The 17071-nt window shown below is 43.9% G+C and overlaps 1 protein-coding gene across 1 annotated transcript; it reads left to right on the top strand.

Annotated features, from left to right (window-relative positions):
* Window positions 1-7563: 7563 nt before the first annotated feature.
* Window positions 7564-16819, top strand: LOC116329164 (transmembrane protease serine 9-like). Its single transcript, XM_031751142.2, has 10 exons — window positions 7564-7661; window positions 10151-10171; window positions 10361-10523; window positions 10829-11094; window positions 11708-11853; window positions 11938-12235; window positions 13757-13928; window positions 15409-15662; window positions 15801-15898; window positions 16218-16819. The coding sequence occupies exons 1-10, from the start codon at window positions 7592-7594 to the stop codon at window positions 16590-16592; spliced, it is 1863 nt and encodes a 620-aa protein (XP_031607002.2). The 5' UTR covers window positions 7564-7591; the 3' UTR covers window positions 16593-16819.
* The last annotated feature ends 252 nt before the right edge of the window (window positions 16820-17071 follow it).

Genomic DNA, 17071 nt, shown 5'->3' with positions numbered 1-17071 from the left:
TTGTTATTGTACCCATATAAAACCTTGTCTCATGATTGTAAGTTGAGTTCAACACTGATTGGGTTGTTGAACTCACACATGTGTTCATTAAAATGCCGTCTAAATTGCACACGCCTGGATCTGTGGTTTTTATGGATTCTTCTCTCAACATTGAACCCTAACAGTAGCTAATGCAGTCTTTACTGTGCATTAGATGGAGGAGTTGTAAAGTGCTGCATTATGGGTAATCGAAATCTCTCACTGAGCATGCTCCTGTAACTGGCCAGCACGCCATGGAGTAGTTGGGAGGTACTATCTAGCATTGTGCTTATCTTAGACAACATCTCCCTCTCCAATACCACCCTAAAGGAGACCAGTTCTGTCCCGACAACATTACTGTGTCACAGTCTGGCTGAGTCAGACTATATATTGTGATGAGTGGACCCAAAATGCAGGAACAAAACTTGATATTAACAAAAGGCAAACTGTTTAATAAGGCTGAAGAAAGAGGTACAACAACAAAAGGCAGATAGAATAGAATAGAATAGCTTTTTATTGTCACTGTTACAAGAACAGTGAAAGGTAGTTTGGCATCTCTCCATGTGTGTGGAGTACACAATAGCGTAAGTATTTACACAATAACAGACAAATTTACATTTACACAAGATAAATACAGTGGCTTGCAAAAGTATTCGGCCCCCTTGAACTTTTCCACATTTTGTCACATTACAGCCACAAACATGAATCAATTTTATTGGAATTCCAGGTGAAAGACCAATACAAAGTGGTGTACACGTGAGAAGTGGAACGAAAATCATACATGATTCCAAACATTTTTTACAAATAAATAACTGCAAAGTGGGGTGTGCGTAATTATTCAGCCCCCTGAGTCAATACTTTGTAGAACCACCTTTTGCTGCAGTTACAGCTGCCAGTCTTTTAGGGTATGTCTCTACCAGCTTTGCACATCTAGAGACTGAAATCCTTGCCCATTCTTCTTTGCAAAACAGCTCCAGCTCAGTCAGATTAGATGGACAGCATTTGTGAACAGCAGTTTTCAGAGCTTGCCACAGATTCTCAATTAGATTTAGACACCAGACAGGTCAGGGATAAAGTTATTGAGAAATTTAAAGCAGGCTTAGGCTACAAAAAGATTCCCCACGCCTTGAACATCCCACGGAGCACTGTTCAAGCCATCATTCACAAATGGAAGGAGTATGGCACAACTGTAAACCTACCAAGACAAGGCCGTCCACCTAAACTCACAGGCCGAACAAGGAGAGCGCTGATCAGAAATGCAGCCAAGAGGCCCATGGTGACTCTGGACGAGCTGCAGAGATCTACAGCTCAGGTGGGGAAATCTGTCCATAGGACAACTATTAGTCGTGCACTGCACAAAGTTGGCAAGAAGAAAGCCATTGTTAACAGAAAACCATAAGAAGTCCCGTTTGCAGTTTGCCACAAGCCATGTGGGGGACACAGCAAACATGTGGAAGAAGGTGCTCTGGTCAGATGAGACCAAAATGGAACTTTTTGGCCTAAATGCAAAACGCTATGTGTGGCAGAAAACGAACACTGCACATCACTCTGAACACACCATCTCCACTGTCAAATATGGTGGTGGCAGCATCATGCTCTGGGGGTGCTTCTCTTCAGCAGGGACAGGGAAGCTGGTCAGAGTTGATGGGAAGATGGATGGAGCCAAATACAGGGCCATCTTGGAAGAAAACCTCTTGGAGTCTGCAAAAGACTTGAGACTGGGGCAGAGGTTCACCTTCCAGCAGGACAACCACCCTAAACATAAAGCCAGGGCAACGATGGAATGGTTTAAAACAAAACATATCCATGTGTTAGAATGGCCCAGTCAAAGTCCAGATCTAAATCCAATCGAGAATCTGTGGCAAGATCTGAAAACTGCTGTTCACAAACACTGTCCATCTAATCTGACTGAGCTGGAGCTGTTTTACAAAGAAGAATGGGCAAAGATTTCAGTCTGTAGATGTGCAAAGCTGGTAGAGACATACCCTAAAAGACTGGCAGCTGTAATTGCAGCAAAAGGTGGTTCTACAAAGTATTGACTCAGGGGGCTGAATAATTACGCACACCCCACTTTGCAGTTATTTATTTGTAAAAAATGTTTGGAATCATGTATGATTTCCGTTCCACTTCTCACATGTACACCACTTTGTGTTGGTCTTTCACCTGGAATTCCAATAAAATTGATTCATGTTTGTGGCTGTAATGTGACAAAATGTGGAAAAGTTCAAGGGGGCCAAATACTTTTGCAAGCCACTGTATGTACAAGTTATACATGCACCTGCAAACATACACGCACATACATACATATATGTATATATACATATTTGCATCCGTACATGCATACACACACATATTTCCACATACACGCTTACATCTATATACATACACATACATGCCATCTAACTAGCAGGTGCATTGAGAGGTGCAGTGTGATCAGTGATATTGCACATTGAGTGTGTGTGGGGGGATGATATTGCACATTGAGTGTGTGTGTGGGGGGGTGGTTGGAACTATACTGAATAATGTTATAATAAATAAAGTTTAAAGTGGTAAGGGTGTTGGTTGCATTGAAGTATAAACAGAAATACGATTTATAAATAAGGTGTAATGTCCATGAGTGTTGGCAGTGCAGTTATCCTCCAATCAGGGTGGAGGTAGGGCATGTTTGACAGCCTGTGGGTAAAAACTTCTGTTGAGTCTGTTCGTCTTCGACCTGATGGACCTGTAGCGTTTACCAGAGGGAAGGGGGGGGGAAAAGTGAGTGTCCAGGGTGCGAGGGGACTTTGATGATGATGCTGGCGTTCTGCTGAAGTCTGCCAGTATAGATGTCTCTGAGGGGGGTTAGTGAAGTGCCGATTGCCCGCTCTGCTGCCCTCACCACCCACTGCAGTTTCCTCTTGTCCTCCGTGGTGCAGCAGTTGAACCAGAGTGTGCAGCAGTAAGTCAGAAGGCTCTCAGTGGTGGAGCGGTAGAAGTTTACTAGCAGTCTTTGGGGTAATTGGGCCTGACGTAGTTTCCTGAGGAAGTACAGCCCTACCTTGTGCTTTCCCTACCTGGTGGGAGATGTTTGTCGACCAGGTAAGGTCGGCCGAGATGTGGACTCCGAGGAACTTAAAGCTTTCTACCCTTCCTACCTCCTCCCCATCAATGTAGAGGGTAGAGTGCTCAGATCGCTTTGTTCTTCTGAAGTCAATTACCATCTCCTTGGTCTTGGCTGTGTTCAGATGCAGGTTGTTGTCGTCACACCATCGCTTCAGATGCTGAACCTCCTCTCTGTAGGCTGAATCATCGTTGTTGTCGATCAGTCCTATGACAGTGGTGTCATCAGCAAATTTTATAATGGTGTTACTGGTGTGGATTGGTGAACAGTCATGGGTGAAAAGTGAGTATAAGAGGGACTGAGGACACACCCTGTGGGACACCCACATTCAGAATGAGGGTGGAGGAGGTGCTCTCCCATTCTGACGTTCTGGGGTCTGTTGCTCAGGAAGTCCAGTATCCAGCTGCTGAGCTGCTGAGTCCTAAGTTGCTTAGTTTATTAACCAGTTTGTGGGGTTGAACTGTATTGAAGGCAGAGCTGAAGTCCACAAACAGCATTCTCACATAGGTGTTACTACAGTCCAGGTGTGTGAGGGCTGTGTGAAGAGCTGTTATTATGGCGTCCTCTGTCGACCTGTTTGCCCTGTATGCAAACTGGTATGGATCGAGGTTTGCAGGGATGGCAGCTTTAATGTGATGAGCTGTTCGAAACATTTGGCAATTATGGGTGTTAAAGCAACTGGACGATAGTCATTCAAGCAGCTCACTGTGTTCTTCTTGGGCACTGGAACGATGGTGGCTGACTTAAGGCAGGATGGTACTACAGACTGTAGCAGTGAGAGGTTGAAGATGGTGGTGAAAACCTCTGCTAGTTGGTCTGCACATGCTTTAAGCACTCTACCGGCTACACCGTCAGGACCAGCTGCTTTCCTCGCGTTGACTCTGCGCAGTGTGGCTCTGACCTGGTGCTGCTCCAGCTGGATGGGAGCGTCGTCCCTCTCTGTAATGGCAGGATGGGTGATGGTGTCCCTGTTTTCTTGGTCAAAGCGGGCGAAGAAATGGTTTAGGGTGTCAGGTAAGGTGATGTCTGGGGAGTTGGTTTGTGTGCAACTGTCTTTGTAGCCAGTGAGTGTCTTGATCCCCTGCCACATGTTTCTGGAGTTCTTTGTGTTAAAGTGTTCCTCGATGCGCTGTTTGTATTTGCGCTTGGCTTCTTTTATACCTTTAACCAGAGATTGGCGTGCCTCTTTGTAGACTTGTTGGTCTCCTGATTTGAAGGCGCTGTCACGTGCTCTTAGTAGGGCTCTCACCTCACTGTTGAGCCATGGCTTCTGGTTCGGGAACACTTTAACAGTCTTTGTTGTTGTTACGCTCTCAGTACAGAAGCTGATGTATGAGAGTACGGCAGATGTGTGGCCCTCAAGTCTGATCCTTCTGCAAATACACTCCAATTCGTGTTATCAAAACAGTCTTGTAGGGCCGTGGTGGCTTCCGCGGTCCACACTCTTACTGATTTTTCAGATGGTTTTTGTCTTTGAATTAGAGGTTTATAAGCAGGGATCAGGGACAGAGAGAGATGATCAGAGAGTCCGAGATGAGGCAGAGGGGTGGCCTTGTGAGCATCTGGGATGTTGGTGTAGACCTGGTTTAGTGTGTTGTTTTCCCTCGTCGGAAAGCTCACGTTTTTAAAGAATCCAGGCAGGACAGATTTCAGGTTTGCGTGGTTAAAATCTCCTGCCACGATCACAGCGCAGTCCGGTGCGTTGTTAGCTGTTTATTAATGGAGCGCTGGAGTAGCTCCATGGCTGACTTAGCATTAGCTTGCGGCGGCACACAGGAAAGAAACTAGCTAGAACTAAACTGGAAAAACTAAACGTTAAACACAAAAGGCAAAAAACCTAAACATGGAAAATCCTGGAAACACTGAGGCATGAAACATGACGTGGAACAACAGGCAACGTGACAACGAACAAACAGAAACACACAGAGTAAATACACACAAGGGTGATTAGGGGAAGTAGAAACACACGGGGAAACAGCTGGCACTAATCTGATATAACAAGACAAAGGAAGCAAAGCTGACTAGACTGACATAGGACACAAACCTTCAAAATAAAACAGGAAACATGACACGCAGACATGACAATACAAACTTGACAACCTGAAATGACAGACAAGAAATACATGAGACTAACCAGAAGACATAAGAGAAACATAACTAGATTAAACTAAATAATGAACCTAGAACTTAACATTATGTTCAAAATATAACAAAAGAGATCAAAAACCAAATGAAAGCGCTGGGTCACAGACCCAGCCCCTCAACATTCGACAACCTGCCACAGGAAAGAGGAACTGCATCAGCTGTAGGCAAAATAGCTGCTGTTGCATCACTATCTCAGAGCTCAGCTTCAAAAGCCGACTCCTCTTCACAAGTAACCATCTCTCTCTCTTCATCCCTGACATGTTGAGTAGCATATCTTCAGTAGAAACTGTGAAATCACCATCACCCTAGATCAGCTCACCTGAATCAGTGTTATCAATTACACCTATCACATGATCTGTCTCCATCCAGAACAAACCTAAGAAGCTGCTGAGAAAAAGCTCTATGGGCAAAATCTTCTCCATGAGGAAAAAGGATGAGTTCAAGTGCTTCCTCACCTTTTCTCTCCAACACCACCAGAGGTAGGAAAAAAGAAAAGATGATAAGAGGACAGAGCTCATGTGGAAAACCACAGTGGGTGGGTGCCGGTTTAGCGCCCTGGAATGAGCAGGTGTGCGTATGCCACACAGCTGAGAGTGTCTTCCTCTCTCTTACCTGTGAGTCTTCACTGTCCCTACTGAAAATAAAACACACACAAAAAAAGCACAGTGGGTTTCAAACTGCTGAGCACAAAAAAACTGCACCTGGAACACAAACGTATGAAAAACACACACAAATCAACAATCTTGTGTAGTGTGTGTGTTTGTGTGGGGGAATGTGTGTGCTTACGTGTGTAGGTGTGTGTGTTGCAGCCATGAAATGTTTTTGACTTTTGGACTCTCTCCGTGAGTGACGTAGTTAAAGACTGTGGGGGTGGATGTGTTCAGACCTGATTTTAGATCAAACAGAGTGTCATTGAAATTCCTCCGCTGTGCAAATTTGGAAAGAAATCTGAACCTTTATTATCTGAAGCATGAGGAAAAAAAACCCTGTACGCTCCACAGAGTGTGAAAGATGTCTGCGAGGTTGGTGTTCACTGAGTGACAGATTAGTATCAGACTAATGTCATTACACAGGAATGTTGACAGGTGAGATTCACCTGATGATGTCCTGCCATTGTTCTTCCTGTACAGGTCAGCTGAAGGTCTCACAGTGATCTGGGACTGTAAATGACCCAAAATGAAATGTCTCATGGAGGGGGGAGTCAGAGTCAGAGAGGCTGAGATGGTCTGAGAGGAGGAGGGAGGGGGGATATACCGGACAGAGGATGATGAAGATGGAGCTGCCAGGCAGGAGGAGAAGAGATAGACGTGAGCGAAGAATCTTGGATGTAGTGAAGGAGGACATGCAGAGAGTTGGAGTGACAGAGGAGGATGCTGGGATAGGAGGACAGGAGGGGGTGGAGGCAGATTATCTGCTGTGGTGACCTCTAAAGGGAGCAGGTGGAAGAAGATGACAAGTTTTATAGTTTATGAGTTTATGACCAGTGACTTTGCTCACATGCGGGGTCCCTCAAGAGTCCAATCTTGTGCTCTCTTAGAAGTATAGGACGCGCTTATGTTCCATCCATGTTATCTTTTTCAGGGTGACAGGAGCCTATCCCAGGGCTCCATGGTACACCTGGACAGGTCGCCAGGCTGTTGCAGGACTAACACATAGAGACAGACAACCATTCACACTCACATCTATGGGCAATGTAGAGTTACCACTTAGAGCTTTTATTCACATGTCAGTCTAAAACAGCATCAGTGTTGAGAGTCCAGTTAACACAACTTTTAATACTCCTTTTCCAAAAATTGATGCGTTATCTTAAAATCCTGAAAGAGCCTCAGTTGTGCCAAAAGCCTGATTTAATGAGCAATAATTTTGGTACATTGATGAACAGTTAGCTTACATCATATTTCTGATTGTGCTGCTGAATATTACTGAGATCAGCTGAAGCAAAATGACTTCAGGAAATCAGGGGATGCAGATAAAATGCATTAAGGCTGCCACGTAGACACTGGAGAAACTCAGGTGCTGACCATAGTTTCTGACCCAAAACAAAATCTGTGTGTGACTCTACGCAGGAGGTTCATCAGGTTACTGGGAATGGAAAAGATTGTGGTTTGTTTTCTTTTTGTTGTGAAATCATGATTCCACTTATTCCGGGTCACCACTGTCACGTTGCCCATATTGGCTTTTTTGCTTGGTCACTGTGTCTGATGAGAGGAAAATCAGGTGAGCTGCAATGTTGGGCGTGTCGTCAGACAGGTGTTGGTGTGGGCTGCACCGCAGACAGAGAGGAGGAGGAGAGAGGAAGGTTATTTATGCCTCAGCAGGTCTGGAGGTATGTATCTTACAGCGATGGCTTTCTACAAAGTGATGTGTTTGGCTGCTGGGCTGATGCTCCTGACCCAAGGTAAGAGCTCTCTGCACACACCTGCATCAGGTACGACTCAGAGGGCGAAAACACTCAGGAGCACATCGCTTCACTTTAAAGTGAGACTGCAGGAAATAACACCGCAGGAAAAGGAGGACTGATGTTGTGTTTTAGGTTCACAGATAAATGTGATGATCTGTTTGGTTTGAAAGCAGCTGAGAGGTTTTAACTTCTTTATTTCACCTTAAATTTTGTTGGTTTATTCAATCAGCTTCGATTGACACACATGATTTATTCATGAGGATCTAAACGTGTGACAAAGGAGGATATTCACCTTAACCTTATCTAAGTTTATTATTAAAGCTTAAACATTTCAGATCCATGACTGAGGTGCAGTGCATGTACATATATCGTGTTTCAGAGTTCATGATCACATGATATAATAATATAAATGTCATATATATAATATAGCTGTTTTATTTAAAATTTCTCTCCTGATTCTTCAGTAGCAGCTTTACTTTCTGTCCTGGTCAATACAGCTTCATTCAAACTTGGCTGTGATTCAAACCTCTCATACAAGTTTCATCATGAGAGGTTTGAATCTTTATGTTTATTAATGATTATTTTATGGTTGCTTATAACTTTAAAACTGCTCTCTGAGCGTATGACCGCTTTCTCCAGCTGCTGTCTTCACTACATGAATCAATCTAATGGCATCTGAAAAAGAAACAGAAAGGATTATTTTTAATTTCCTCCAACAGTAAAAGTTTATTTTATGAATATTTCTCAATAAAATTAAAGCTACCCTGTTGTTATTTAGTGACATTAAGTGTCGACTTTCATATTTAGTAAATATTTTAGATCTGCTTTCGTAATCATATCTCAGTTTGCACAATGTGGACTGAAATGTTGTATCACTTTAATTAAAATTTAAAAAATATATTTAAGGGGAAAGATGGTTGGCTTATTTCTTTAATTCAGTCATTATTAGCTGCAGCTTTAACCAGCTGAGATGTTTCTACAAGATGTTTGATCTCTGAGCTTTGGAGAAGTTTTTTAAATGAAAAGTGTGACTGCGATGCGCAGCAGTTTGTTGTGCCAGTTGAAGATGTGATAATAAGTTTCATCCGTCACAGCTCAGTGCAGGAAGTGCGTTAGATTCTGAGAAGGTGCCGCGTCGTTTGTGCCCAAACTGATTCAGAAGGTAAATCAGAAATATGAGGACAGACCTTTTCTATCAAATGATGGAGGGTGGAAAATGAAAATACCACGTGCAGCCCAGACCAACACACACACACACACACACACACACACACACACACACACACACACACACAGATCAGGAAACTCTTTCGAGACAAACAGCACGATAACAATCCTCTCAGAAATGGAGATAAAACCAGTCTATGGAACGAAAACAATAACAGTGTAAAAGGTAACCCCGCACACACACACACAGACACACACAAACTTCCTACAAAGATTGTGTTTAACAGATGGATGAAGCTGCCCACTGGCGTCATTGGCTGCTTTGCTCGGTCAATGATTATTTGGAATTATTGGAATGGAGTCCAGTGGGTGGTGTCATCCATCTGTTAATGAAGAAATACCATCGATGTAAAACTAAATGAATAAACAACACATACAGTACATATGTCTGTGAAGGTTCTCAGTCATCCAGGTCATCGTAGTCAAAGGAGTTTGCAAAGAAAAGCGTCTGGACTTCTTTAAGTTGCTTGAAGACGTTTCACCTCTCATCCGAGAAGCTTCTTCAGTTCTAAGGTCAAATGGCCGAGAGTCCCAGATTTAAACCCAGTGGGAGTATCCCCCCCAAAGAGGGACAAAGGACCCCCTGGTGATCCTCTAATCACATGAGCCAAGGTGTGAAAGCGGGTGTGGGACCTAATCAGCCAGGGTTTCGGGTGAGCTCATTGTGAAACCTGGCCCCACCTTGTCATGTGAATTCCTGAGGTCAGATGGCCCAGGATGTGAGTGGGCGTTAAGGCGTCTGGGGAGGGAACTCAAAACTGGATTATAGATGGCAGACAGTTGGTGTCGTAAACCACCGCCTCTGTTCAAAGATGGTCGCTCACAGTGGACATAGATGGCCTCTTTCACTCCTCTTTCAAACCATCTGTCCTCAACTTAAAGAAGTCCAGACGCTTTTCTTTGCAAATTCCTTTGACCATACAGTACATATAAATATATATGAATATATATACAAGCTGAAAATTTTCCAAAATACAATTCAATTAATTAACAGGTGGCAGCATAAACAAAGCTGGTCACATAATCAAGATTTTAAAGGGTCTGTTAGTAAAGTCACCTCACAGCAGCCGCATCATTGATCAGATGATGTCATTAAAATTCTCCAACATGGGGACTGACTCACTGCTGGAGCCTCTGCTGGATGCTTATAGCTAACCACAGACCATCAACTTTCCCACTATTATTAAAGACAGTGAACTTATCACAGACAAATGAATGGAGATTTTTTGTTTAAACGTTGCTTGTTTTCTGTGTTTCAGAGTCTGAGTCACAGCTGGATGGTAAGATAAAGTTTCTTGGTGTAATGATTTACTTTTATGTGTAATAAATCTTTAGTTTCATATGAATATTAGTTTGTGAGTGAACTGTAGACTCCCAGGATCACTGTGTCCTCACTCAGCAGTTTGTAATGCTGAGAGTTTACAGCTCATACAGTAATGCTCACTCTGTGTTTTAATGTCTGTCTTCAGTTTGTGGTCAGCCAAAGCTCAACACCAGGATTGTAGGAGGACAGGTGGCCCCCGATGGCAGCTGGCCCTGGCAGGTCAGTCTGCAAAGATCGGGGTCCCACTTCTGTGGAGGATCCCTCATTAACAGTCAGTGGGTGCTGACTGCTGCTCACTGCTTTCGAACGTGAGTAATGAGGCTGAAGCTGCACACTGAACATGATTTAAAGACACTGATAAAGGTGCTTATCTGGGGGCTCAGGGGGGGTAAAAGGATAAATATTTACATTTATATATACATAATCTTTAAATGTTTCTTCATTTTCTGTGTTAAACACATTTAGTTTTAATGTAATGAAATGTGGCATGAAAATAAAATTATCATTCTCAAATATTTGACAGGACAGGAAGTCAAACTTTATATATGTTTTCATGTTTCTAACAATCACAATAACTGTGCACTGTTTGTGTCTCTCCTGATGATCTCAGCAGTACTCCAGCCGGTCTGACTGTGAATCTGGGCCTTCAGAGTCTACAGGGATCTAATCCCAATGCAGAGTCTCGGACAGTAACACAGATCATCAAACATCCAAACTACAACTCTGGTACCAATGACAACGACATCTGCCTCCTGCAGCTCTCCTCACCGGTGAATTTCACCAGCTACATTTCTCCTGTCTGCCTGGCAGCTTCCGACAGCACCTTCTACAGTGGTGTTAACAGCTGGGTCACCGGCTGGGGCAACACTGGAGAAGGAGGTGGGTCACTGGTTAGACATGATTAACATTGTCTGAGGATCCCTTTCATTCTGAGGATGACAGCAAACAAACAGCTTCTCCAAAGTATCCATAAAGGAGGCCTTTGTCTGCTTATTTCATGATTCTGTTGCTGAAGAGAAGCCTAAATAAGTTTCAGAAACTATGATTTATGAATTTATAGAAAAGACACCAAATTTCTGAGCCAACCTCAAAGGAAATGTTTGTAAAACAGAAACTGGCCTCATTTAGTGTCGTTTTTGATGATAAACCTGTGCATGTGGAGGGGAAAAAGACTTTATGAACACTAAAACATGGATTGAAATATTTGGGAAATGTCTGCAGCATCAAATACAGAGATACAAACAGAACATCAAAAACACTTTAAAGAACTGTTTGAGCATTTTTTTAAACTTTTAATCAGATTTGTCTGGTGGTTCAATATATACAGCTTTCTGTCTTGTGACCACTGAAAGTGGGAAATCTTTTCAGGTAAAAATATTAAACACCAGAATAAATGCCACAAAGTGGAACGATGCTTTGATTACTGTTGTGGTTTGTACCTTTAATCTGTCACACGCTGTTTATTAAAGAGATTTTTTTTTTACCCCTTCAGTGTCGCTTCCTTCTCCACAAAACCTGATGGAGGTGGAGGTTCCTGTTGTGGGAAACAGGCAGTGTAACTGTAACTATGGAGTGGGAACAATCACTGACAACATGATCTGTGCCGGGTTAAGTGCAGGAGGAAAGGACTCCTGTCAGGTGATTGTTGTTACCTGTTTGGCACATTTTCACCTTCTACAGTTTCTTCTCCTCAGCTAATAGTAAATGTTTCTGCTCTCAAAGGGGGATTCAGGAGGTCCAATGGTGAGCAAGGAGAACGGTCGCTGGATTCAGGCAGGAATCGTCAGTTTTGGGACCGGTTGTGCCAGGCCAAATCTTCCAGGAGTCTACGCCAGAGTATCCCAGTACCAGACCTGGATCAACAGCCAGATCTCCTCCAACCAGCCGGGCTTCATGACGTTCACGTCCACTGGGACCAACAGTGACCTCAGTGTCAACTGCACAGGACTGCCACCAGTGCCAACCACCACCCCTTCAACCACCACCCCTACAACCACCACCACTACAACCACCACCACTCCTACAACCACCACCACTACAACCACCACCATACCTACAACCACCACCACTACAACAACCACCACCCCTACAACCACCACCACTCCTACAACCACCACCACTACTACCACCAACACCACTCCTACAACCACCATCCCTACAACCACCACCACTCCTACAACCACCACCCCTAAAACTACCACCACCCCTCTAAAAACCACGCCTAAAACAACCACTACCAAAACATCCACCACCACTCCAACCACCACTAAAAAAACAACCACCACCACCCCTAAAACAACCACCACCCCGAAAACTACCACCACCCCTCTAAAAACCACGCCTAAAACAACCACTACCAAAACATCCACCACCACTCCAACCACCACTAAAAACAACCACCACCACCCTAAAACAACCACCACCCCTAAAACTACCACCACCCTCCAAAAACCACGCCTAAAACAACCACTACCAAAACATCCACCACCACTCCAACCACCACTAAAAAAACAACCACCACCACCCCTAAAACAACCACCACCCCTAAAACTACCACCACCCCTCTAAAAACCACGCCTAAAACAACCACTACCAAAACATCCACCACCACTCCAACCACCACTAAAAAAACAACCACCACCACCCCTAAAACAACCACCACCCCTAAAACTACCACCACCCCTCTGGGACCACGCCTAAAAAACCACTACCAAACATCCACCACCACTCCAACCACCACTAAAAACAACCACCACCACCCCTAAAACAACCACCACCCCTAAAAACTACCACCACCCTCCAAAACCACGCCTAAAACAACCACTACCAAAACATCCACCACCACTCCAACCACCACTAAAAAAACAACCACCACCACCCCTAAAACAACCACCACCCCTAAAACTACCACCACCCTCTAAAAACCACGCCTAAAACAACCACTACCAAAACATCCACCACCACTCCAACCACCACTAAAAAAACAACCACCACCACCCCTAAAACTACCACCACCCCTCTAAAAACCACGCCTAAAACAACCACTACCAAAACATCCAGCACCACTCCAACCACCACCCCTAAAACAACCACCACCCCTAAAACTACCACCACTCCTCCAAACACGACCCCTAAAACAACCACTACCCCTATAACCACCACCCCTCCAACCACCACTAAAAAAACAACCACCACCACCCCGAAAACTACCACCAACCCTCCAAAAACCACCCCTAAAACAACCACCACCCCTACATTCACCACCACTCCAACCACCACCTCTCCAACCACGACCCCTAAAACTACCACTACAGCAAATGTAAACCCTAATAACCCTAAACATGACACAAATATGCAAGCCAACATCACAAATACTGCTACAACAATCATAATCCCTGCCACAGCCACCCTGCTTCCAACCACTCCCCAGTGTAAGTGCCCATCATGGCAACACTTTATTAAAGAAAACAGTCTAACTTTTACTCTAGTATGAACTGATGGGTTTATTTGGTCCAAGTTTTTTGTTTTTTTTTCTCCTCAGCAGTAGTCTGTGGACAAGCACCGAGGAGTTCTCACATTTCGGGGGGAACCTCAGTGGCGATAGCCGGTTCATGGCCATGGATGGCAAGCTTACAGAAAAATGGAAGTCACGTGTGCGGTGGGACTCTAGTGGCCTTGGACTCTGTGCTGAGCAACGCTGACTGTTTCTCAAGGTTAGTTGGAGCTGCGGTTGAAGTTTGCACAATTTAATCAACAAAAACTTAGTACTGCATGCTGGGTGACGTGGATAACACCTGTGCACCATTTAAATACTGACTGGTTGACAAGTTGACCAGAACAGGGAAGGAAGAGATGGGAGAGTGCACAAGGACTGGAAGAATCACAGGAAAGACATACAAAAATATAGCATGAAGAGCACAGCTGCAGTTGTAACTTTTCATTGTTTTTAACATCGTTTCAGCTCTTTGTATGTTGGGATGTCACTCCTCTCTTAATCTGCCTGACTAAAAACAGCACGAGTAAGAGTTTTAACAAGTTTGCATTTTATGCTGAATCATAATTTCTCCATTAGAAAGGAAAAAACAAAGAGACAAGCAGCACCACAAATGTAATGAACTTATCTTTCTAGTTGATGTGTTTTTCATCACAACAAGGTTTACTTGCTCTCTGCTTGCAAACTGAAGTAGAATTGCAAAACCATTTATGATATATAATAGGTACCTTTTTTTTTATCTAGAACAAAATTGTTCTCAACATATTATTAAAATAGTGTTTAAGATAACTGTTTTAACAAAAATTCTTTTTCAGATTTACACTCACTACTTTTTACAGTTCAAACTTACTCAATGCATTGTAAACACACTTTATTCCATTGTGGATCAATCCACCGGTAAAAACTGTGCCCAACAAACTACAAATGTAACCCTCCCTTTAAGGAAATGAGCGAGTCTTTAAAAATGGAAACTGAACACAGTCCCAGCAGATCAGCTGATCTCAGTGCCAGCCCACATCACCTGATGGTGCCACACTTCTACACTTTCCACACATGTAACTGGTCAGTCCCACACAGGGTTAGGATTTAAGCTGATTCTGTGCTAAATCTAGTCCATAGGTACATTGTGATTTACAATCTATAGAAATATAACAAGGCTTCGATTCAGCCTGCTGTGATTGGTCCATTTGACAGCAGCATTTTCTCTGACGTGTTTCTGGATACTTTCTTTTCAAACAAACTCAGAGAGAAACTTCACTGCTAACTGGTGTCTTCCTGTTAAAATTGAGTTTTTCCTTCCCGCCTTTGCCAAAGTGCTTGCTCATAGGGGGTCATATGATTGTTGGGGTTTTAATTGTATGTATTATTGCAGGGTCTACCTTGAGGCAAGAGTTGTTTTGATTTGGCTCTGTATAAGTAAAATTTGAAGAGAATTGTTTTGACAGTGGTTACTGTGGATCTGCAAGCCACAATGCAATCCACCTCCAGCCCTGTTTCGACTTAACATAACACCTGCCATCATGAATGCTCCTCTGCATGGAATTCATCTAGTTAAATATATACCTTTTTAATAAGACCCAGGCCTGAATGTCACCAGGTTCAAATGTGCAAAACTTGGGTCCCATGAAGTTGAGTGTAAAGGTGTAGATCTTGTTTGAAGCTGATGAAGATTATGTTTGGGTGCTTCGTTCCTCCCACAGCTCCCCTGTAGCATCCGAGTGGACTGTCGTGTTGGGGCGTCTGACGCTAAATGGATCCAACCCCTTTGAGGTGACGCTGAATGTGACTAATATCACTCTGAGCAACATGACCGGGACCAACATAGCCATCCTCCGTCTATCTGCCCAGCCCACCCTGACCGACTACATCCAGCCCATCTGCTTGGACAACGGGAGAACCTTCACCGAGGGCTTGGCGTGCTGGGCGGCCGGTTGGAGTCCTGGAAGAGGAGGAGGTGAGTCAGCAACATGAAGGCTGACAGAGTTCTGCCCAGACTCTGCACCAGTCCATCTCTCAGATTACACATGTGGACCACTGCACTTACAGTTTCTTTAGTCAAACATCAGGATTTTCTTATCTTTCATAATGTTAGCTGAGGAAGTTATGCAGCAGTTTCAGACCTCGGTGGTAAACTGTGGGAGCTCATCATCAAGTGGGAGCATCTGTACAGACGTGTTTGCACTGCAGCAGGTAAATGACTGGATTCTTCTTCTTATAACACACTGTCTGCTGACATGTTTGTTCTGGACCTAGGATTTAGCTGCTTATCAGAGACATGTGATGAATTTGGATAGTTCATCATCTTGAGTTTGCAGAGGGCTCACAATCTTCAGAAACATATAAGAATTTCCAGCTTTGAAGTTTCAGTTTTCATTTTTGGCCAGTAAGATTTAATTTAAGAGTGTCTCTATATCTTTGTTTTAAAACTTTTAAAATAATTTTATTGGAGGGAAAAACATGGCAACCAAATAATATTAGATGTGATTTTCTGATTTTAAATTGAATTCAGGGTGATTCTGGCGGCCCGCTGATGTGTAAGCAGGGCGGCTCTTGGTTCCAGGCGGTCGTGTTAACAGCTCCGAGCCCCTCTGCCAGGAGAAGACGAGAAACTCCAGTTATGACCTTCACCAGAGTGAGCTCCTTTGACTCCTTCCTGACGGAGACGCTGGAGACACTCTTGTCTCCAGCCTCCAACACCACCATCAGTGACCCAACTAATGTCTCCGTCACCACCACTGCCAGCAGTACCTATACCTCCACCACGGCCACCACAACTGACTCAAATAGTGTGTTTGACAGCAGCGAGGGTCGTCCTGCTCACTCCTTCGTCTTTGTCTTCTTCCATCTCCTCAGCCTCGCCTTTTGTCTCCAACTCTGCCTTTAGAGAACTCAAACTTGATTGACATGATGTGATGGACACAGATTGTCAAGAGATGTATTCTAAGACACTTCTTCAGATTCGAATCAGAGAGGAGAAACACACACTGCAGTTAGTTACTTGCAAGCAAGGGCAGCCACAGCACTCCCACAGAAGTGCGGGCTCTGAGACTCGCCCCGTGTCACTGCCCTGGTCTTTATTTATACATCATTGTGTGTGTGTGTGTGTGTGTGTGTGTGTGGGGTCAGTGGGTGACCCCATAAATGACTTCCCTAAACCTGCTGGTCTGGAAGTCCAGCAGTTCATGTAAACAAAAGGCACTTAGCTAAAAACAGACATAGATACGTTTATCCTATCATAAAACAATAATAGAAGGTATGCCCTTTTCCCATGCTCCCAGGATGTGGGTTTGAATACCAGAACACCCTGGAATGCACACAAAGCCTCTAAGCATATATGGAAACTTGTATCATTAAAAGATTATA

This window comes from Oreochromis aureus, linkage group 4 (assembly GCF_013358895.1).
Source record: "Oreochromis aureus strain Israel breed Guangdong linkage group 4, ZZ_aureus, whole genome shotgun sequence".
Lineage (NCBI taxonomy): Eukaryota > Metazoa > Chordata > Actinopteri > Cichliformes > Cichlidae > Oreochromis > Oreochromis aureus.
The sequence above is the reverse complement of the archived record's forward strand: the minus strand, read 5'-3'. Positions and strand labels throughout refer to the sequence as shown.